Source organism: Labeo rohita, chromosome 4 (genome assembly GCF_022985175.1).
Source record: "Labeo rohita strain BAU-BD-2019 chromosome 4, IGBB_LRoh.1.0, whole genome shotgun sequence".
Classification (NCBI taxonomy): Eukaryota; Metazoa; Chordata; class Actinopteri; order Cypriniformes; family Cyprinidae; genus Labeo; species Labeo rohita.
In genome coordinates this window covers 45571540-45590421 of record NC_066872.1, presented here as the reverse complement: position 1 = coordinate 45590421, position 18882 = coordinate 45571540, and the positions used below count along the sequence as shown (strand labels likewise).

At 38.4% G+C, this 18882-nt stretch overlaps 1 protein-coding gene across 10 annotated transcripts in view; it reads left to right on the top strand.

The window, feature by feature from the left end:
• The window catches only part of pthlha (parathyroid hormone-like hormone a), a 47704-nt gene extending 32246 nt beyond the window's left edge, over positions 1 to 15458 (top strand). For all 10 annotated transcript variants that reach the window (XM_051108266.1, XM_051108261.1, XM_051108268.1 and 7 more), the window contains 4 exons: positions 6622 to 6689; positions 7953 to 8076; positions 13067 to 13588; positions 13950 to 15458. In XM_051108266.1, the coding sequence (XP_050964223.1) occupies positions 7964 to 8076; positions 13067 to 13565 (612 nt within the window). In that variant the 5' untranslated portion in view covers positions 6622 to 6689; positions 7953 to 7963 and the 3' untranslated portion in view covers positions 13566 to 13588; positions 13950 to 15458. The remainder of the gene's footprint in view (positions 1 to 6621; positions 6690 to 7952; positions 8077 to 13066; positions 13589 to 13949) is intronic.
• Positions 15459 to 18882: the final 3424 nt, after the last annotated feature.

Here is an 18882-nt window from a genome sequence, read left to right as displayed (position 1 = left end):
CAGGAATATTACTGAATCTTTAACAACTAGTAATTTTAGGATGACGTCCAGTAGCAGTAACTACAGTAAAATGTAACAGGATATTTAACTTTTGGCACAGTTTGGTCTCATTTAAGTATCAACTTTGTCTCAGTGGATTTATTTTGTTTGGAGAAATAAAAACAGACACAAATGAGTCAATAGTTACAGTAAGCCCATTGGCTCTGTGTGGAGTTTAATGAGAAATGTTTGAGGTCATATTGAGACTTTCCATGGCAGGTGTTTATATCTGAGAAAATCTGAGCACAGTTTGAGACATTGCTGAGATTTCTGCTGCAACTCTAAAGTGGCATTGCTGACTTTCTCAGGAATATCTGAGAAGCAGGAGACTTGAGCAAATGCCTCATTGCTGTTTAGGAGAAACAATTGAGATCTCTTTAATTAATTTTTCCACAGGCTTTCACAGATTTTTAATGAAGCACGTCTGGCATGTGTGAATCCTAATGAAGTTCAGTGAAAGCTTCTCTCCGTACTGCACGCCAGTCTATGGCTTGGAAAATATGTTGTTGTTGTGTGTTTGAGATGGGTTGCGATAGAGATGACAGTAAATCAGCGCTACATTGATCCTCACTGTCTGACAGCAGATTGGATCAGATTGGATCTTAAAGTGAAGTCATTTGTTGTCACTCTCTGAACCTTCATGTGCTGGCAGATATCTTTAATGAGTGCACAGTCAATGCAACACCTTATTTTGCAATAACAATTCAGTTCTGTTATGAAGAAGCATATCAAGCTTTAAAGAAAAGAAAAATCACAGTTGGGATCTCCTTAATATTTCAGATGTTTCTCCTGAGATTAAGCGGAGAACAAATTTACAAGCCTTTTTACCTGTATTCATTTACTTATCTTATATTCTCAAGGGTTTCACTAGAGATCTCATCAGTGTCTTACACTTTGCTCAGGTTTACCATGATTTGACATCAGAAGGCAAATTGATACACCTTCTCTACACCAGTATATCTACCTTATCAACATATCTATTTCCATATAACCCAGAACAACATTAAGTCTCCTGAGCTATAAAAGAGCAACCTGTGAGCAATAATACCTGTATATACATACAGTGCTGGATAGATTACACATTTTAGGTAATATAATCAGACTACCTTTTGATTACTTTTAGATTATCTTTGACCTAACTCTTTTAAAACATTGATTTAAATAGGATAATTTAATTAAAGAATTTTAGAATTAATTTTAAAACCACACTTAAACTCACTAAAAAAGATTGAAATATTTTGTGTACCTTCATGTCATGTGACCATTTGTGTCAGAGAACATGCAAATTTGTTACTTAATTATTAAGTTATTACCTCAAAATCTTTTATTATTTGAAAAATTTATTTAGTTTTGGTGTTTCATCTTAGTTTACTGGATAGAAATCTTTCTAGAAGTCACTCACAAATTTTCTGTGTAGACTGTGTTTATTTACTGCAGATTTAGCTTTATTTACACTTCAGACTCACTGTAACATTATCTCATATTCATATTCATATTCATATTCAGATCAAATATCTTCATTAAAGTATCAGAGCAGCGTCTCTCTGGCTCTGAGATTTAATTCACTATAATTCTGAGAAACAAACTCTGCTTATAATTACTACATGAAAAAAAACATGCATTAATGTGACAAAAAGGGTTTTCACTTTGACGTTCTGTTCTGCGCGAGTCTGAATCGTAAAGTAAATGGTGTGATATAATACTTTATGACTCCTGGAGAGAACTGAGCAAAGTCCACAGAAAAGCAGCCAAGACGCTTCATGTTGCCGAATGTGACTTTATTCTGGGACGAGGAACAACGGGGGGGATATTTTCTGGTTTAACCCATCCCGCGCCAGCTCTCTGAGCCTTTAACGCTTAATTCACTTTTAAAGGAATAGTTCACCCAAAAATGAAAATTCTGACATTTACTTGCCCCCAATCTGGTCTAATTTCTTTCAGCTGTTGAGCACAAAAGTTGTTTTAAAGAAGGTTGGTAACCAAATGGTAGCCACTGACTTTCATGGTGTGGAAAACAGTACTATGTACATCAATGGCTAGAGGAATAGTTTGCCCAAAAATTTCTGAAAAATTCTGTCATCAAATTCTGTCAACTCGTCCTCAGGTTGTTCCAAACTTGTATTCATTTCTTTCAGCTGTTGAACACAAAAGAAGATATTTTGAAGAATTTTGCACACCAAACAGTTGACGGTAGCCATTTACTTACATAGTATTAAAAAAAAATACTATGGAAGTCAATGGCTTTTCATTTTTGGGTGTACTGCCCCTTTAAGACAAGCAGCTATGAGAGACATACATTATATTACAACAACTTAATGCAAAGATGCCAATTAATTTTTCATAATAAAATACATGAAGACAGCAAATGGGGTGAGTTTTGAATTTATGTGGACTTAACCATCTGGAAACATTTTCACAGGCAGATTCTGTGAAGTCTGTAAATGTAAATGTCAATAATCGCCACATTCTCGTTTCGCTCCAATGCTAGTGTTTAACAGACAATATAGAATCCGATACAGTCGTTCTAATAAAACGTCCTTGGATTCGGAGAGAGATTAGACGACGTGAGAGTGAGAGAGGGAGGGAGAGATGGAGGAAAAAAGCAGTAAGATTAAAAGTGAACATTTGTTTTGTGTATGCCGCTCGCTGCCAAAAGCCAGTAATTTTGGATGAATCTAAAACAGCTTTCCTGGCGCTGTCCCCACTTCACGCCTCCTGCCAGGAAAGACTTTTTTCACCTGTTTATATGCAGGTAAAGTATACTCTACAGAGTGCCCCCGAATGAGGTCTTTTTTTCCAACTCAACACGAAACCCTTATATAAGTGTGTGTGTGCGTGTGTCGGTGGACCACAGGGGCTGAAACAGGTAGACAAGACCTGTGTGACTGCATGTAAAGAGCAACTTCTGACATGCCTGTAAAATGCAAGAGTCTCCATGATATTTCACACTAACCGGTGCAAATCAGGTATAGAACGTCACCGGCGGCCACTGACAGACACTCACCTCGAAAGACAGTAATTGAATTGTTTTGTAAATAGGACAACCTTTATATTGTTCGCTTCAAAGAGAAAACCAGACTGCCTTGAGCTAAATGACGTAAGAAGTTCAGTCAAACTTCTGTTGTGTTTGCCAGCGTTAGTAAACACAAACACATTTGTATGCAGCGCTTCAACATCTGAAGCAAATCAATACCCCAGTTATTACTTTGTTAGATATACCTACATAACGTTCAGTGATTTGAAGTCTGTTTGCGTCCTGCAATCTGGTGTATTTCTGACCAAACGTCTATGTGAAATAAAAAAGCAGGGCAGGACTGGATCTCATCTGTTGAGAATTGATTGGCTCGTGAAAGTGGGCGTGGCTGAAAGGGTGGAGACTGACGACATCAGCCAACAAGGAAAGGCATTTCAGAGGCTGAGCATGTTTGATAGTAATTTAAACATTTTATATACATTGTGGACTGACGAATCATTCAGAATAACGCTAGGTACTGTAATAAAAAAGTAAATAGTCGGTTTTAATTTCATGTTGACTTTAAACACAAGTGAGCTGAGAATCAGGTATCCAGCCAGTGAATGATGTTTACCATAACAGACAGTAATTTTGTTATTTTGTAAACAGGTCGAGCTTTAAATTATTCCACAGATCTTCAAAGAGAAAATCTCACTGCCTTCAGCTACATGACGTAAGGTGTTCTGCCAAAAACCTGATACGTGTGCAGAGAGCATTCATAAACACATGATGCACTGTGACTGGCTTTTTTTATAAAACCATCTTAAGCAAACAAACGTAATTTGTATTTTGTTATAAATGCATGAAGTCATTTAAAGTCAGCATAAAATTTAAATCACTCTTTGTTTCTAACCACTCCTTCAGAGACAATTGTCATAATCCTATCAGTTCCTTTGGGATAAAATCAAGTCTGCAGTTTTTGGTGGTGGTGTCGGTCTCAATGAATCCTACTTCACTGAAAAATATGTTTATTTTACAGAATGCCGTGACTGACCAATCACAATCCAGCATTCCAGAGTGCCACATAATAATGAAGTGCTGCAGGATGATATATTTTTGTAGGCCAAACCTGAAAATGAATCGCATTTTAGCACTTCTGGTTCCCTCAATGAGTTTTTTTTAATGGGTTTTTGTTTAAATTCTTGAAATAAGCTAAAGATATTTTTACATAAAAGTCATACCACATTATGATTTTTTAAGCTTTTGCTTGTCTTGAAAAATGTGGCTGCTAACAAGTGGCTAAATAGGACTACAGACCCAGCTAACGAAAATATGTTCTAAGAACATTTAATAGTGGTGATGTTGAAGTCACGTGACCGTGGTGTAGTCTTACCTTTATCTTTTTACTGACGATTATATACTTCAAAATACATAAAGCCGATTTTGTCGTTCTAAATTAGCCTACGAAAATATGTCATCACTGCAGCGCTCTATTTGTTCTAGACACTTGTGTTGACTGAATTATTGGTTAATTAGCTAGAGGATGTGAGAATTGTGGTTGATTTAATTAATGAGATATTAAGGAATTAGAGCGGCTACAGGATGGAGAGAGATGAAAAGAAGCTTGTTCTGGATGAGTAACACACCGAACACATCAGCTGGGAGGAATTCCTTAAATTCTCTGTGTGAGTCTGTGGGCGGGACGAACACTAATGTAAAAGACAGCTGTGAAAATCAATTAATCTGCAGTGAAGCCGTAATGAGTCACCCTTCTGGGAAAGAGGACGTCCGACGAGTGCAGATGTGACAGGCAGATGGACCTTTGAATTAACACCTAAAAACTGTCAGGGTCCACAGACGAAAACAGTTCGCCAATTAATTTAGAGTGATATAAATAAATACAGATCTCTTTTAACCATTGTCTCACCCAAAAATAATCATTTACATTCATCTACTCACCCTTGTGTCGTTACTAATTAAACTAGAAAGAGAGACTAACAGCAAGCAGTTGACGGTAGCCATTGACTTTCATAGTATGGAAAAAAAATACTATGGAAGTCAATGGCTGCCGTCAATAGTTTGGTTACCAACATTCATCAAAATAACTATTTTTGGGTGAACTATCTCTTTAAGTGTGGTGGTCTTCGTCCGCTAACCTGTTAAACTTGAAAGCTATGAATGGAAAATTCAGTGAAGAAGTCACCGAGTCGAGACGTTCGTGTGTTTCTGATCTGGGCTGCTGGGAGCCGAAATATCCACCGTCACACATATACATTTTATAAAAAATGGAACGTTTTACGCAAAAAAAGAATGTGCTGCTCCAGAAATCTGCTGAGTGGCAGGTGCTCACGGCTGGCCAAAGCAAAAGATCAGGGAGTACGGAACGTCTTTGCTTAGGAGAGCTTACGTGTTTCTGAAATCTGGCACCAAAAGGCCAACAATAGCCTTCAGTCAGTGTTCAACAAACACACACACAGACACACACACCTGCACCAGCTGTCACACACCTGAGGAGGTTTACAGCACACGACTTCCTACTAACACAAAATGTCAAACAAACGACTCTCAAAAGTTGGTGTAGGTTTTTTTTTTTAACAAAATTCACTGAGGAATTTCACAAGTAACACTGAATTAAATGTGAAATTTTGCAGTAGAAAGATCAAAATACAATTTTATTTTTTATTTGTGAAACATACTCCAATATGTTTTATTTACAATATCAAAAAAAAAACAAAAAAAACAATATTGTAGTTATAAAAGTAGCTAATGTGATATCATTGTTAGATCTATTAGTACATAGCATTAATTTAATTTTAATATAATGCATATGTTTTATTATTTTTTATATATTTTGCTCATTTTTGCTCAATGACTGATGTTTTAGTAGATATATAAAAATTTTGAAAAGATTCAATCTTCATTGTCACATGATCCTTCAGAAATCATTCTAATATGATATTAACTGAAAAGATTCAGATTATGTTTATGAAGTCAAAACATTTTAAGAATGACATCCACTAGTTATTTATTTTATATTTATTTAAAAATAATTGCCTCCTGCTTTGATATATGTATTGATAATGAAGTATGACTTAAGTATGTGCATGTGATTTGGATTTACTCATTCTTAGGACTTTTTAATCAGAAAAAAAATGGCTTGAATTTCTCCAGAAACCTTTCCAGTACTTTGCTGCCACTCTTCTGCCACATCTGTCTCTCTCTCATGTAAACAGAAGAGTTGACTCCTTATATACGGGCAGAGTCTTTGTTAGGACTCCCAACCGTCACCTCCCTTCTCCTCCCACTTGCTGTTTTACCTCTCCTCCCTCTCTCTCTCTCTCTTTCTCTCAACCTGCACAGACAGTTTTGAAACTTTCCCATCACAGTGTTGGTGGGTTCATCTGACTCCTCTATAACAGAGCGGAGTCAGTCAGTGCAGGACAGACCACCTGGAAAACACACACTCGTTCACCTCACATTGGATTCCCGTTGCTCTCGTTGCGCTTGCTCTGGTCTGGTTACTTCAGACAAGATCATCTCAGAGAAAGTGAAGGACGTAATGCTGAAGGACGCGTTTACCTGGACCGACCGCAACACTCATTGATTTGTTTGTTTGTGTTTGATCGCAGCCTGGAAACTTTGAGGAGACTCGCGCTCTGTCTTACAGGACAGAAGAGACGGAGACACAGGCATCATTGTGAGTACGCTTCTCTCCTGTTGCTCATCATGGGCTTTTGTTGTGGCTCAGAGGACTTGCTGGAATTCGGCTTTTCTCTCCAACATGTTGAACTGGTTTAAGTTAAAGCTGCCCTCTCTTCTTCAGCATGGGGTGGGAGAAAATACTCCTCATGTACACTCTTAAAAATAAAGCTTCTTTATTGGCATTGATGGTTCTGTAAAGAACCCTGGAGCATTTGCAAGGTTCTTTATAGAGAAAATAGTCATTAAAATGAATTCAAAATGGTTCTTATACCCTCTGGTATAAGACTCTTGGTCATTTCTTTGACCAAAAGATGTTATGTTATGTTTTGTTTTTTGTTTTGTTTTGTTTTTGTTTTTTTTTACAATTTTTTAGAATCTTGGGGGGTTTTGGCCCTTGCTATGTGAACATATACACACAAAATCAAATACATGATTCAGAAAGGTTAAACAGTCCTGAAACAAACCTCACAGTCAAAAATGACCACATTGGAAATGAATGGGAAATTCATTTTCATAGTGGAAATGTTTGGTAATGCGCCCAAACTAAATCTCACTAAAAGCTCATTGTTTGAGATATCAACTTCAAATTTGGAACACAACTTGTTTTGGGAAATATATATTTCATATAAAATTTGAAAAAAGTATTTTTGTGCAATTTTCATAATAAACTACTGTAACTTTATTTTTTCACTTTTTCTGCTTTTTTTTTTACTTTACTTCAGCAATAATGCCAAGTGTCCAAACTTAAGTCTGTGCACCAAAGAATTGTTTAGTGTAAAGAAACAGTTTAGTTACAACAGTCTATGCTCAAAAAGTGGTTAACAGGTAATAAATGGATCATAACAATTCCATAAATATAATTTAGTACCATAGAATCCACTTAAAAATACAAATGATTACATTTTTAAAAATGTAATGTTATTAAAGCTAAACTATAGTACATTCATTTTATGACCAACAATCATTTTTGACCATCACATGAGGAGCACCAGAGGGTTTAAAACTATTCACTAAAAGGTTCTTTAGGGGACCAGAAATGGTTCTTCTGTAGCAGAAACCCACGTTTTAAAATGTATTTCAGTGCATTTAGTCATTTAAAGTAAACTGCATTGTATGTTTGGACAAATTCACTTTCAACATCACAAGAATGAGTTAAATGACACTTTAGAGAAGTGAACAGAACATGCACATCATGCATAATAACTTCTGGATGAGCTGATCTTCATGTGTGTGTGTGTGTGTGTGTGTGTTTGCTCAGGTCCAGTAAGGATGAGGATGTTGTGTTCTAGACGGGTTCTGCAGCAGTGGTTTTTTGCACTGTTCTTACTGTGTTCTCCTGTTCCACACCATGGCAGGCCCATCGATGCCCTCAGCAGCCGAATGTAAGTGTCTCTGCTGATTTTTTGGCATAAACACCAAAAATGTTTTGCTAAAGCATAAATGTTACTGTTGCTTTTAGAGATGATTTGAATTTAAATAAACCCCTAACTCTGAGTATTAGAGTTTATCTGCACTGTTTGTGCAATAGACATGTATCTTTTTGAAGAGAAGTCAAGTCACTTTTATTTATATGGGGCTTTATGCAACACAGACTGTTCCAAAGCAGCTTCATATAAATAAACAGGAAAATAACAGTTAATGTAGCAAGATTAATCATTTAAGAAACTAATTCAATTTCTAAGACAGTAGTGCCAGTTCAGTTCAATGTTGATTCAGTTCAGTTCAATAACAGTGTCAATGTTGTAAAATTCATCAGTTATGAAAACAAATTCAATTCTGCTATAAAGAAACTCTACAAAGTGTCATAATTCAGCTCAATCAGTTACGAAACAAATTCAGTTCCAAAGCACAATAGTATTGTTATTCAATTTAGTTCAGCAACAGTGCCAATGTTGTGAAATTCACCAATTAAGAAATTTCAGAAGACAATAATATTATTGTTCAGTTCAGTTTAGTTCAGTTTATTGTCATTATTGTATATTGAAGTGAACTGAATAATGTCATGTGCTAAGTGTGATCAAACTTGTGATTTTCACCTGAGGGATGATAAAACAAGTAAAAATGCAATTAAAGGAGGGATCTAAGTACATCTAGAGACCAGATTATCACAGGATGAACTCTTTTCAACCACCTATTGCATTGCATCACACGTGTGCATTTTCTGAAGCGAATGTATAAATCTAGTGATTGTTGTTGTGTGTGTGGCGTTCGGCTGTAACACGCTGGAAAATGCTCAGGTTTGTCGATCGTGCCAGGAGGTGTTTTGATAGTCTGCGCCCACCTGCGTGTTTGCTCAGGGGTTGAGGGCGAGCGGGACATGGGGCTCTAGGGAAGCCACCCAGACACTCGGCAGGCCACCTGCTGCACGCACAGAGATGCTTTTGTGACAGCCGCCTGTAGACGCTGTCCTCTGATAGCGAGGCATGAGAGAGAGGCGTAGAGCGAGAGAGAGATTGCTGATGCAAAGTTCGGCGGCAGCCCAAATCAAACGGGCCTCTCCCGCTGGAGTATATTATGCCGAGCCGAGCAAACGTGCTTTTATGTCCTGTGAACCCCTCAGCAGGGCCCAGAATGCAAAACATGCTTCCACGGAGCTTTGGAAAGCCGCACTCCCCCCGCTGTCTGTGATCCGCCTGCGCCTGCCAGGACCTCCCTAACTTCATATCGGCTTTTAATGATGTGAGCGTGTGGGTTTGTGAGACATCGTTCGCCCGTCGTCTGCTGGTTGTTGTGCAGCTTGTGCCAGAGACAGACACACACACTTTGCATTTGATCCTTTAATGCAATGACATTTATGCATGTTTGGGTTTTCTTTGATTTACTTTAGAAACATATGAACATGAACAAAACTCTAAAATATAGCAAATGATGTTTTAATAATGCAGTGCACTTGCAATGTCACTGATTTGTACCTGGGTAAAAGCATCGGCCAAATGAATAAATGAAAAGGCAAATATAAAAACAAACCCTTTTTATTTAGAGCTAAATTAGTTGCTTTAAATAAATGCAGTAAACACTTTTGATTCTCTAGGGTGATTTGAGACACTAATGCAATGACTATGACATTTTGTGCACATTATAGCAAGTTATTGTGTGTTTACGTCATTACGAAACATTTGCTATATGCACATAAAAAATTCCAAAAGAAAGCAAATGATGTATTAATAATGCAGTACAATTGCAATGCCCCTGATTTGTAAGTCACTTTGGACAAAACCATCTGCTAAATGAATATAAATACAAAAGGCTTGCATTTGAGATTAAATTACTGTTGCTGTATAAAACGAGATGAAGCGTGTGATTGCTACTGTAATTCATCAAAATACACCTTTTTGCCACCAGGTTTAAAAACACAAGATTTCTGATCAGTAAGCAAATAAATGTCCATGAATGTCAATGAGCGTAACAGGGTTAGGCCTCAAGTTCGTTGCGACTTGATGATGTTTTGGCCTGTCGCTGTGATTAAATCTCTCCTAGGATGAGCTGCGCTTTGTTCGAAGGACAAAGTATCGCATAAATCCAGCCGGTGGCCAAACAACACAAGTTCCTCTTTCAGCAGCGCTCACTTTAGCGCTTTTATCGCAGTGATCTCACGGCACATCAGAAAGGGCGTTCACCCTTTATAACTAGCTAATGCTGACAAGTCCATCTGCCGTCCAGGACAATGCCTCCTACTGGAGTTTGACTTGAACCTGAGCCAGCTGTGCATGCGAAGATGAAACGCACAGAGCCGGAGATCTTTCAGACCGCATGCATCGCGGATAAGGGTGAAAGCAGGTCTCGCTCTCTCTCTCTCGGCCTGTTTTTTTAATTAAAGCAGCACAAAGCAGCAATTATCTTCAGGTATGCTAAAAAGGAACAGCTGGAAGGATGCCACGCTAAGAGTTTTCTCTCCCGCTCGCTGTAGTTCTCCTCGTGTAGAGTTTAAAGTCAACTAAAACGAGTACAAGCAAAAACAAAAGAGCTTTTTACATTCGTGAAAAGTGTTTGAATTAGTTTCTACAGGATGAGAAAAGCACAAAAACATTCTTATGTAATTCTTACATAAACCTCATAACATGCTCACAAGTCCACCTTTACTGAGAGTAACGGATGGATGGATTGACAGACAGATAGACAGATAGGTGAATGGATGGATAATAGATAGATGGATGGTAGATATGGTGTGAGCATCTGTCCCAAGCTGAGTTTTTCTTCATTGTCTGCAGACGCACAGAAACTGGCGTTTGGGCTTTTATGGGAAAGGTTTGTTCTCTCAGGACATTCCTCGCTTGTAAATCTGTCCCAGTACATTAAGAAAATAATAAGAGGTGACAGAAAAGAGGAGAACACAAGCTGCCAGGAGGAGCAGTGTTATTTAGGAGCCACCAGAGAGGAATAAAGCCACTTTCCAAAGAAAGGAAAACTCATCGTTCCACGGCCTGGCAAGCAATGATCTCACGGATCGGTTTAACCAGCCTGGAAACAAGGGCCGTTTGTATGCGGTGGGTTCAGATGGTCCAAAAGATGAAGAACGGAGCGTCATTTACCTGTTCAGATAGACGAACATTCACCTGAGCTTCAGTGTGGAGATGCAGACGATAGAGATCGAGATGCATGGAAATGCACTTCTGTTTATTCTTATTCACGCTCCTAGAGATCAAGGCTGCAACCAACAACTGTATTGATAATCAGTTAAAATGTCCATTAGCTTTTGGATTAAACAATGAATAGGATTAAAAAAGCAATTTTATTTTTAGTACCTATATCCATATTACACAGGAGCAGAAGTTATTTTCTGTAAATGAAACTTTAATTCATATAATTAATATTTGTTGCAACCCAAATGCAAATTTCATACACAGACCAAATAAGAAAAAAAGAGATCATTGAGCTGCTGTTTGCTGATTTGCTTTGTTAGTGTGTCCTGATCTGACCAGGGTTTGATGCCCTCTGACGCCCCCTTGTGTTCATACCGTCATGTGCGTTTGAACCCGAGCGACTGCTGGATATTTTCAAACAGCACTGAATTATGCTTTACCTTGGCTGGGAGCACAGCAGTGCCTGTGAGATATGTGTAATTGTTTCAAGACATTTGGACGAAGCCGAGCATCCAAAAGCGCACACGGTAGCAGAGAGCCGTACGGCTGACAGGACGGACCTCCAAATGATTTAAGTCGAGACACAATGGCACCATTAATTAGAGTTATTGCACTGAGTGTTTAAGCTGCCTGTTTCGTCAGCTAAACCTGTGATTATTGGCTGTTGCTGCGTTCGGATCATGACAGTTTTGATGTACTATGTTTAAAAGTGGAGGCACGTCAGTAAGGGTCCCGTGTGCTGGCTAACAGAGCTTCACATCAGCACTCCTGGTGGTTTGTTTGGGTTTGATGCAGGAGCTGGAAGCAGAGGCCCAGCCCGGGCGGTTGAATACAGCACCAGCGAGGTATTGGATGAGGGCCAGACCTTCTCAAACCCCCTGGATTTAACTAAAAACACATTGAACAGGGGCGACAGTACAGACGCTCACTGATCACAGACTGGATTTAGGTTAAAGGCACTGTGTGTGCGTCTGAATGCATGTATGTAGACCTAAAAAGATTGCAGCAAACAGAATGAATTATGGAAGAGACACATTGATCTGTGAAACTGAGGAACTGTGATTTACACACATTCATACCAAGTTAGTAACGTTGAGGTCACAGGTTCAAACGCAGCAAACACATGTACTGTAAAACATGTGCGGTACATTGAGTTCACTGCAAGCTTGACTGCATAAAATCATTTTATTATTGTGTTCCTGATCAGTTTCCAGTAAAATAAGCTAAAAGACCTTAAAACGAGACATTTACTTGCAAAACAAAATTTTATAAGCTATCAAGACTTGATTCAGGAGAATATATCTTGCATATAAATATATTTTTCTCCTTCACTCTCAAATTATTATGATTTTATTGTTGTTTTAGGCACTAAATCCCATGCCTAAAATGAAAGTGAGAATAATGAAACCCAATTTGCCAGTTTGAGTCAGAAAAATGTGCTTATATATAATATATTTTTAGTGAATTTATTTTGTTATTTTTCCTATTGTTTGTGTGGTAGTTTTGTTTGCTGGTGACTATTTATTGCACTGATCACCACTGGGCAGGTTTTTTATTTTGTAGGAAAAGTTATTCTGTAAGTCAACATGTTACAGTTTGCAACCCATTTTGCTTCTGTAATCTGTAATTTCTGAGTGAAACAGGATATTTAACTGGGAATTGATTGGATTGAGAAGAATTTAGGGTGAAAAATCAGCCAAAAATGAAAGTTGTTTTTAGTGCAAATAAAATTGCGTAAATATAAATGCGACCGATACTAATTCTGACATCTGATCACTTTTGTCTGTTTCAGGAAGCGTTCGGTGACTCACGCTCAGCTGATGCACGATAAGGGCCGGACGTTGCAGGACTTCAAGAGGCGCATGTGGCTGCAGGAGCTGCTGCATGAAGTTCACACGGCCGAGATCCGGGACATCCCACAGTCTAGAGGTGGCATGGCCAGCAGCGGAGGAGGGGGCGGCAGCCTCACGGTCGCCGTGCCGATGGGCGCGGGCGTGTCCATAGGAACGGGAACCGCCCACCCCAAACCCGCAGGAGGCACCAAGAACCTGCCGATCAGCTTCCGTCTGGAGGACGAGGAGGGAACCAACCTCCCGCAGGAAACCAACAAGTCCCAAACGTACAAGGAGAGCACGCTGAAGGCCATCAGCAAGAGGAAGAAGAAAGGCCGCGCGGGGAAGAGGAGGGAGGGGGAGAAGAGGAAGAGGAGGGCTCGATCACTGCAGGAGTTCGCCAGCGGTTTCCACCTGGAGTGGCGGCCGTATGTGGACCAGCAGGTGGCGCTGCACTAAAACACTGTCAGTCTTTGACAACGGTAAATAAATTTAAACTTCTCATCATTAAAATTCTAACAAAATTTAAACAGGTATCACATTATATTTAACTAAATACAGAGTCTGTCTCAAAACTCACTTTTTGAGGGTAGATTTTATGTGATTCTTTTGTAATTGACTGATGTTGTTTTTTCTATTTTAATATATTTTTATTTTATTTTGGCAAAGTACCTTCAGATAATATAGAAAATAAAATGTATTGCATTAAAATATACACATTTGCTTGAAACACATGTAGTAAAACTAAATATTAAATATAATACAGCAGTATTTAAACAAGTGTTTATCTTAAAAACCTTCTGCTGGTTTTAAAACAATCCTGTTTTGTCTTTTCTCTTTCAGATCCATGAGGACATTTGAAATGGATGCCTAAATGTTCATGTATAAGTGAGAGGAAAATATTTATTGTCTGTAAATATTCTCAATGCGCCCGAACAGTGACAAAGACAAATATCGATACTGCTAAAGCATTATTACAGCTCCCCGGAGCCACACATTTGGATCCTTGTGAATACTTTGCTTTGTTTCTTTTTCGTTTTCCTTTTTATTCATTTTTTATTTTAATTTTTTTAGGACTATGCCTCTATTATGGTGTCAGAATTCCTGTAATTTATTTTGTTTGAATGGTGTATTTATTTTGTAAAGGTATCAAGGTGCTGCTGACCTTCTATATTTTTGTACTATAATGCACTTTAGATATATAAATATAGAAATATATACAAGTCATTTTGTTAATAGACGTATTTTGTGGTTGAGTCGAATGAAGAAGACTATAGTCACGCTTGTGTTTGCCCACATTCTGATTTATTGTATGTTCAACAGCTTTGGCATCCATGTTTCTGTGAGTCTGTTCCAAACCCTAGTGAGCTGCCTAGCTAGACAGCATCTGAAGGGAGCATAGATTCATTCACAATTCATCATTTTAGACAAATTCGATCCTTCACAGAATGACAAGGTCATCAAAAACCGTCATCTAATACTCAAAAAGGCTTAAATTTAAGATGTGAATTGCATATAAAATTTCCATCATTTTGGGTTACACAGTTTTAACATAAACAAATAAACTTACTGTAATGCATACTTGTCAGGTTTCTGCACTCAGCAAATCATGGCCTAGTTTATTAACTATTTGCATTTGATTTTGTTTAAATAATCATATTTTCAAAATACATTTATTCAAATAGCTTAGAATCAGTGTAAATCTGTTCATTGCAAAAACAATTTAATTTATTCAGTTAAAAATTATGATGTGGAACAAACAATATTATAATAGTTAAAAGGTAACAAGATTGAAAGTAATTAATAAATATTGTTATTGTGTAAAAAAGCTGCAATTATCTTTTTAATGTCGGAAATGAACAAATATATAAACTATAATATAAATATATAACGAAATTATTGCAACTGATTATGCAATCATGCAATTTTGACCTTTTTTCTCCGAAAAAGTCACAATTACCTTACATACTAATTTATTTATTTATTGGGCTTCCAAGAAATAAGAGAAATGTCTATTATATATTTCATGCAAAAAGTACACAATATTTTTACTCTCATATTATGCTATTTTACATGTCAAACTCAATCATCAGTCACATTGTTTTCAGTCAGGATGCTGCTCACTGGGGTTTGGAGTCGAGCTTTTCTATTTCTGATTATTTTGGGTTTCTTTGCTGCTGACCTGGACGAGCCCCAATTCATCATCATCATCATCTTCACATCAGCCTCGAGCACCTCCCTTCAAAACCACAGAAGCATCTGTACACGACCAGCACACATTATAGAAGAACTCTTATTGTTTTGCACTGAGAGAGAAAAACCCTGTACTGAATGAATTAAACATCTGACCATTTCCTGCAGTGTGTGGGATATTTGATTGTGTGTGTGTGTGAGTGAACAATGAAAGCTCCAGCCGGGCGTTTGGCTGTCTTTCGCCCACTTGCGTCTGATGTTGCTCCCGTGCAGACAGGAAAACCATACCACGGGGAAGCAGAATCAAAAATGTGTGGAAAAAGCTTCTGGAAATCAGGCTGTCATGAATGGACGCTGTTTGAACTGCAGTCCATCCACTCACCCATTGATTTTCAGAGATGTGTGGAAATACAAATCGCTGATTAAGGCCAAAAGCACTTTGTGCGAGCACGCGAACACTTGGCGGTAGGCTTAAACGCACTTAATGTGTGTTCTTGAGCTCCTGTGGTGGCAGCAAACCTCAGTCCTCAAGGGGGCGATAGAGTTTCCTGCAAATGTTTGTACCCTTAAACAAGATGTGTTATTTTTCAGGTAGCTCCTATAAACATGTCAACAGTTTCACTTTAACTAACTTGCTCAGCAAGATTTTGTTTAGACTGTTGCTCTGCCATGGCAGTAGTTGATCTGAAAGAGAAAACTAACTGTAAAAGTCAATTTATCCTAATGCATGCTATATCTCTATATATACTACTGAGAATTCAGTGCATATAAGTTGTGATATAAATTACTTACACAGACAATGTTTCAGACCTACTTCACAAAACAATTTCACCAAATGGAATTGCAAAAATTAAATATATATATATATATATATATATATATATATATATAAATATAGAAGTCCACAAAAGCCATGCATTTGTCTTTATATGCATTAGAAATACATTTATTTCCAAATTTCTAAACATATGGAAGCCCAAAATGTCATGCAGTGTCTGGAGCTGTTCTCGAGTTATATGCATTAGAAATATATTTTGTACATGCATATTTATTTCCAAACATACGAAAGCCCCCAAAAGTCATGCATTTTTGTCTGGCTTTTCTTGAGTTTTTATGCATTAGAAATAGGGTTTGCTAGTAGAAAAACCAGAGGACCATTGCACAGGTCCCTCTCTCTCCAAGACACCAAAACCCAGAGCATCAACATTCAGTTTTTCCATGGCAGAGGGGGGTCTTTGGCACTCAACATGCTGGGAATTAATTCAATTTCTCTGACATTTATTTGTTTGCCTTTGATGAAAGTCACACAAGCAGCTTACAGCAGTTAACGAAGGCTGAGATCAGCCGCACGGATGGAACTTAGCGCTGCTGGGATTTACTCGCTTTTCCCACTTTCCAGCGGCTCTCATCTCACACAACTTTTACAGGCTATGAGAACTATTTGCTCATTTTGGGATCATTTCAGGATAACATACCAACAGATTTTCCCCCTCGGAGGCTCCGTACACACTTCAGTGCACGCGTGGATCAGGATCGAGTCAGTAAAGTGACCCCCCTCAGATCCGATGAGTTTAAAGCGATGTAAGAGCGGTGGGAACGTGGTACGGTTAGACCACACACACACTAGACCCAATGACATTTGCAATAAATCACACATTAGCTCCAAAAAAATCAATCTGACAATCACATTAAAGCTCCTACAAGCCCAGATGATTCATTGTGTTGCATCAGCAAAATAAAAATGGAGAGTAAATCGAGGCCTTTGGTAAAGTCTTCTGGATGTTTCTCCTGAGAAAAAGACTTCTCTTCTCTAGTTTCAAAAGAGATCTCAACAATGTCTAATGATGCTCAGACCAGATTTGCCAAGATAACTGAAGATTGCAATCAAAAGTCAAAGATCTCATTATGAAGATTTCCCATCAAAATGTTCAATGACCAAATGAGCCACTTATTTTAAAGGTGTGTACTCTTACTATACAGTATGTTGATTACTCACAAGCATATATCAGCATCAGGAAATCAGCTATAGACTCTGTTTGTTAATTATAATTTAATTTAGATTACGTTCCTAATTTTAGGAATGTCTGATTCATAATGGAAGTTTCATTTCCTCTAGGAAGGATCTGTTTTAGATGTCTGGAGTTTTGTTTCCGCTCAACATATAAAGTTTTCTCAAAGATTTCAGCTAAAACAATCGTAGGTGTGACATCACCTGCCAAAGTCGAGTAGTTTCGAGTTTGGCTTGCGTTTCGGCGCTTTTCGGTACACCACAAGCCAAAACAAAAAAGCAGTTCGGCACAGCCATCCTGGAAAATCACAAAGAGTCCTCAAAATCCATCGGTCATGTCTGGCTTTTGAGCGTTTTCCAGTACACAAATCCTGCAAATGACTAAACGTACTGGGGCCTAGAACTCAATGAAGTAGCTGAGCCGATTTCAAAGGCCGTCGGCTGTATTTCAGACTAATAATCAGCTGTTGTGACAGGCGGGTCAGAGACAACACACAGACCTCGGGACGTTATTTCAGAGCTGGCAGGACTTCTGTGGAGGAAAGCAGGATAAATAATCAGCAGGGAATGAAAGCCCACCTGTAAAACACTATCAGCATGTGGGAAGGAGACGGAGAGAGAATGGAGCCATAATGGTGGGAAGTCTGAGCATTTCTTTGATGTTCTGCAAGATCGTCAAACACACTTAAACTCTGAATTTATAAGTACAAAGAATGGACGTGCTTTTCTCGAGTCTTCGATGTGTGTTACTTAATTGATCTAATTAGAGCGCAAACCAACGGCTGATTTTCAAATTCAGCAGAGTAATTTTAATGGCCGCACTGGCTGCGGTTTGTTGGCGGGAAGAAGAAACCATGACTCGAGTCAGCATCGAAGTTTTTGGGTTGTCCGAGTGAACTGGATCGGACAATTACCTCAGCCAGCAGGGAAATCAATCGGCCCGCAAGCGTGGGAAACATCTGTACAATTTAGATGGGCGGCTGCTGCCGAGCCATGAAAATTACCCAGGATTATTGGTTCAGAGGATTTCCTGCCTCTGTACCTGCGCGCCACGATCCTGTGAGGGAAGCGTAGTGCCTCGGACAGAAATGAAGTAGTGTGAGCCGATTGCTTTTCAACGTGGTTCCGTGGATTGCGAAGAAAAAGCTTTCCGTTTAAATAAACACAAACGGGTTTATACCGACAGAGAAGAAGGAAAAAAGACTTTGGCTCACAGGACCGTGTTTTGAAGCCTGGGTTCGAATCTTTTACAAACAAAGAGAGCCGAGTGTGATTTTCAGAGCAGTTAAAAGCAGTTCAAACAGAAGAGAGAAACCAGCTTCACCCCTCAAACATCTGACTGTTGCTCTAATTGAATATTTGGAAAATACCACCCAACTCCAAAACATGTGAAAGATGTGAATGATAAAAATGATTTTAATCCGCAGAAAATTATGTAAATTAGATGTACAGACCCTTATAGATTATATATTAGGGCTGTCAGTTTAAGGCGTTCACTTAAGTAATTAGTTGTGAAAAAATAACGCGATTAAAATATTTTAAGGCAGTTAATGCACTGGCCCCGCCCCCAGACCT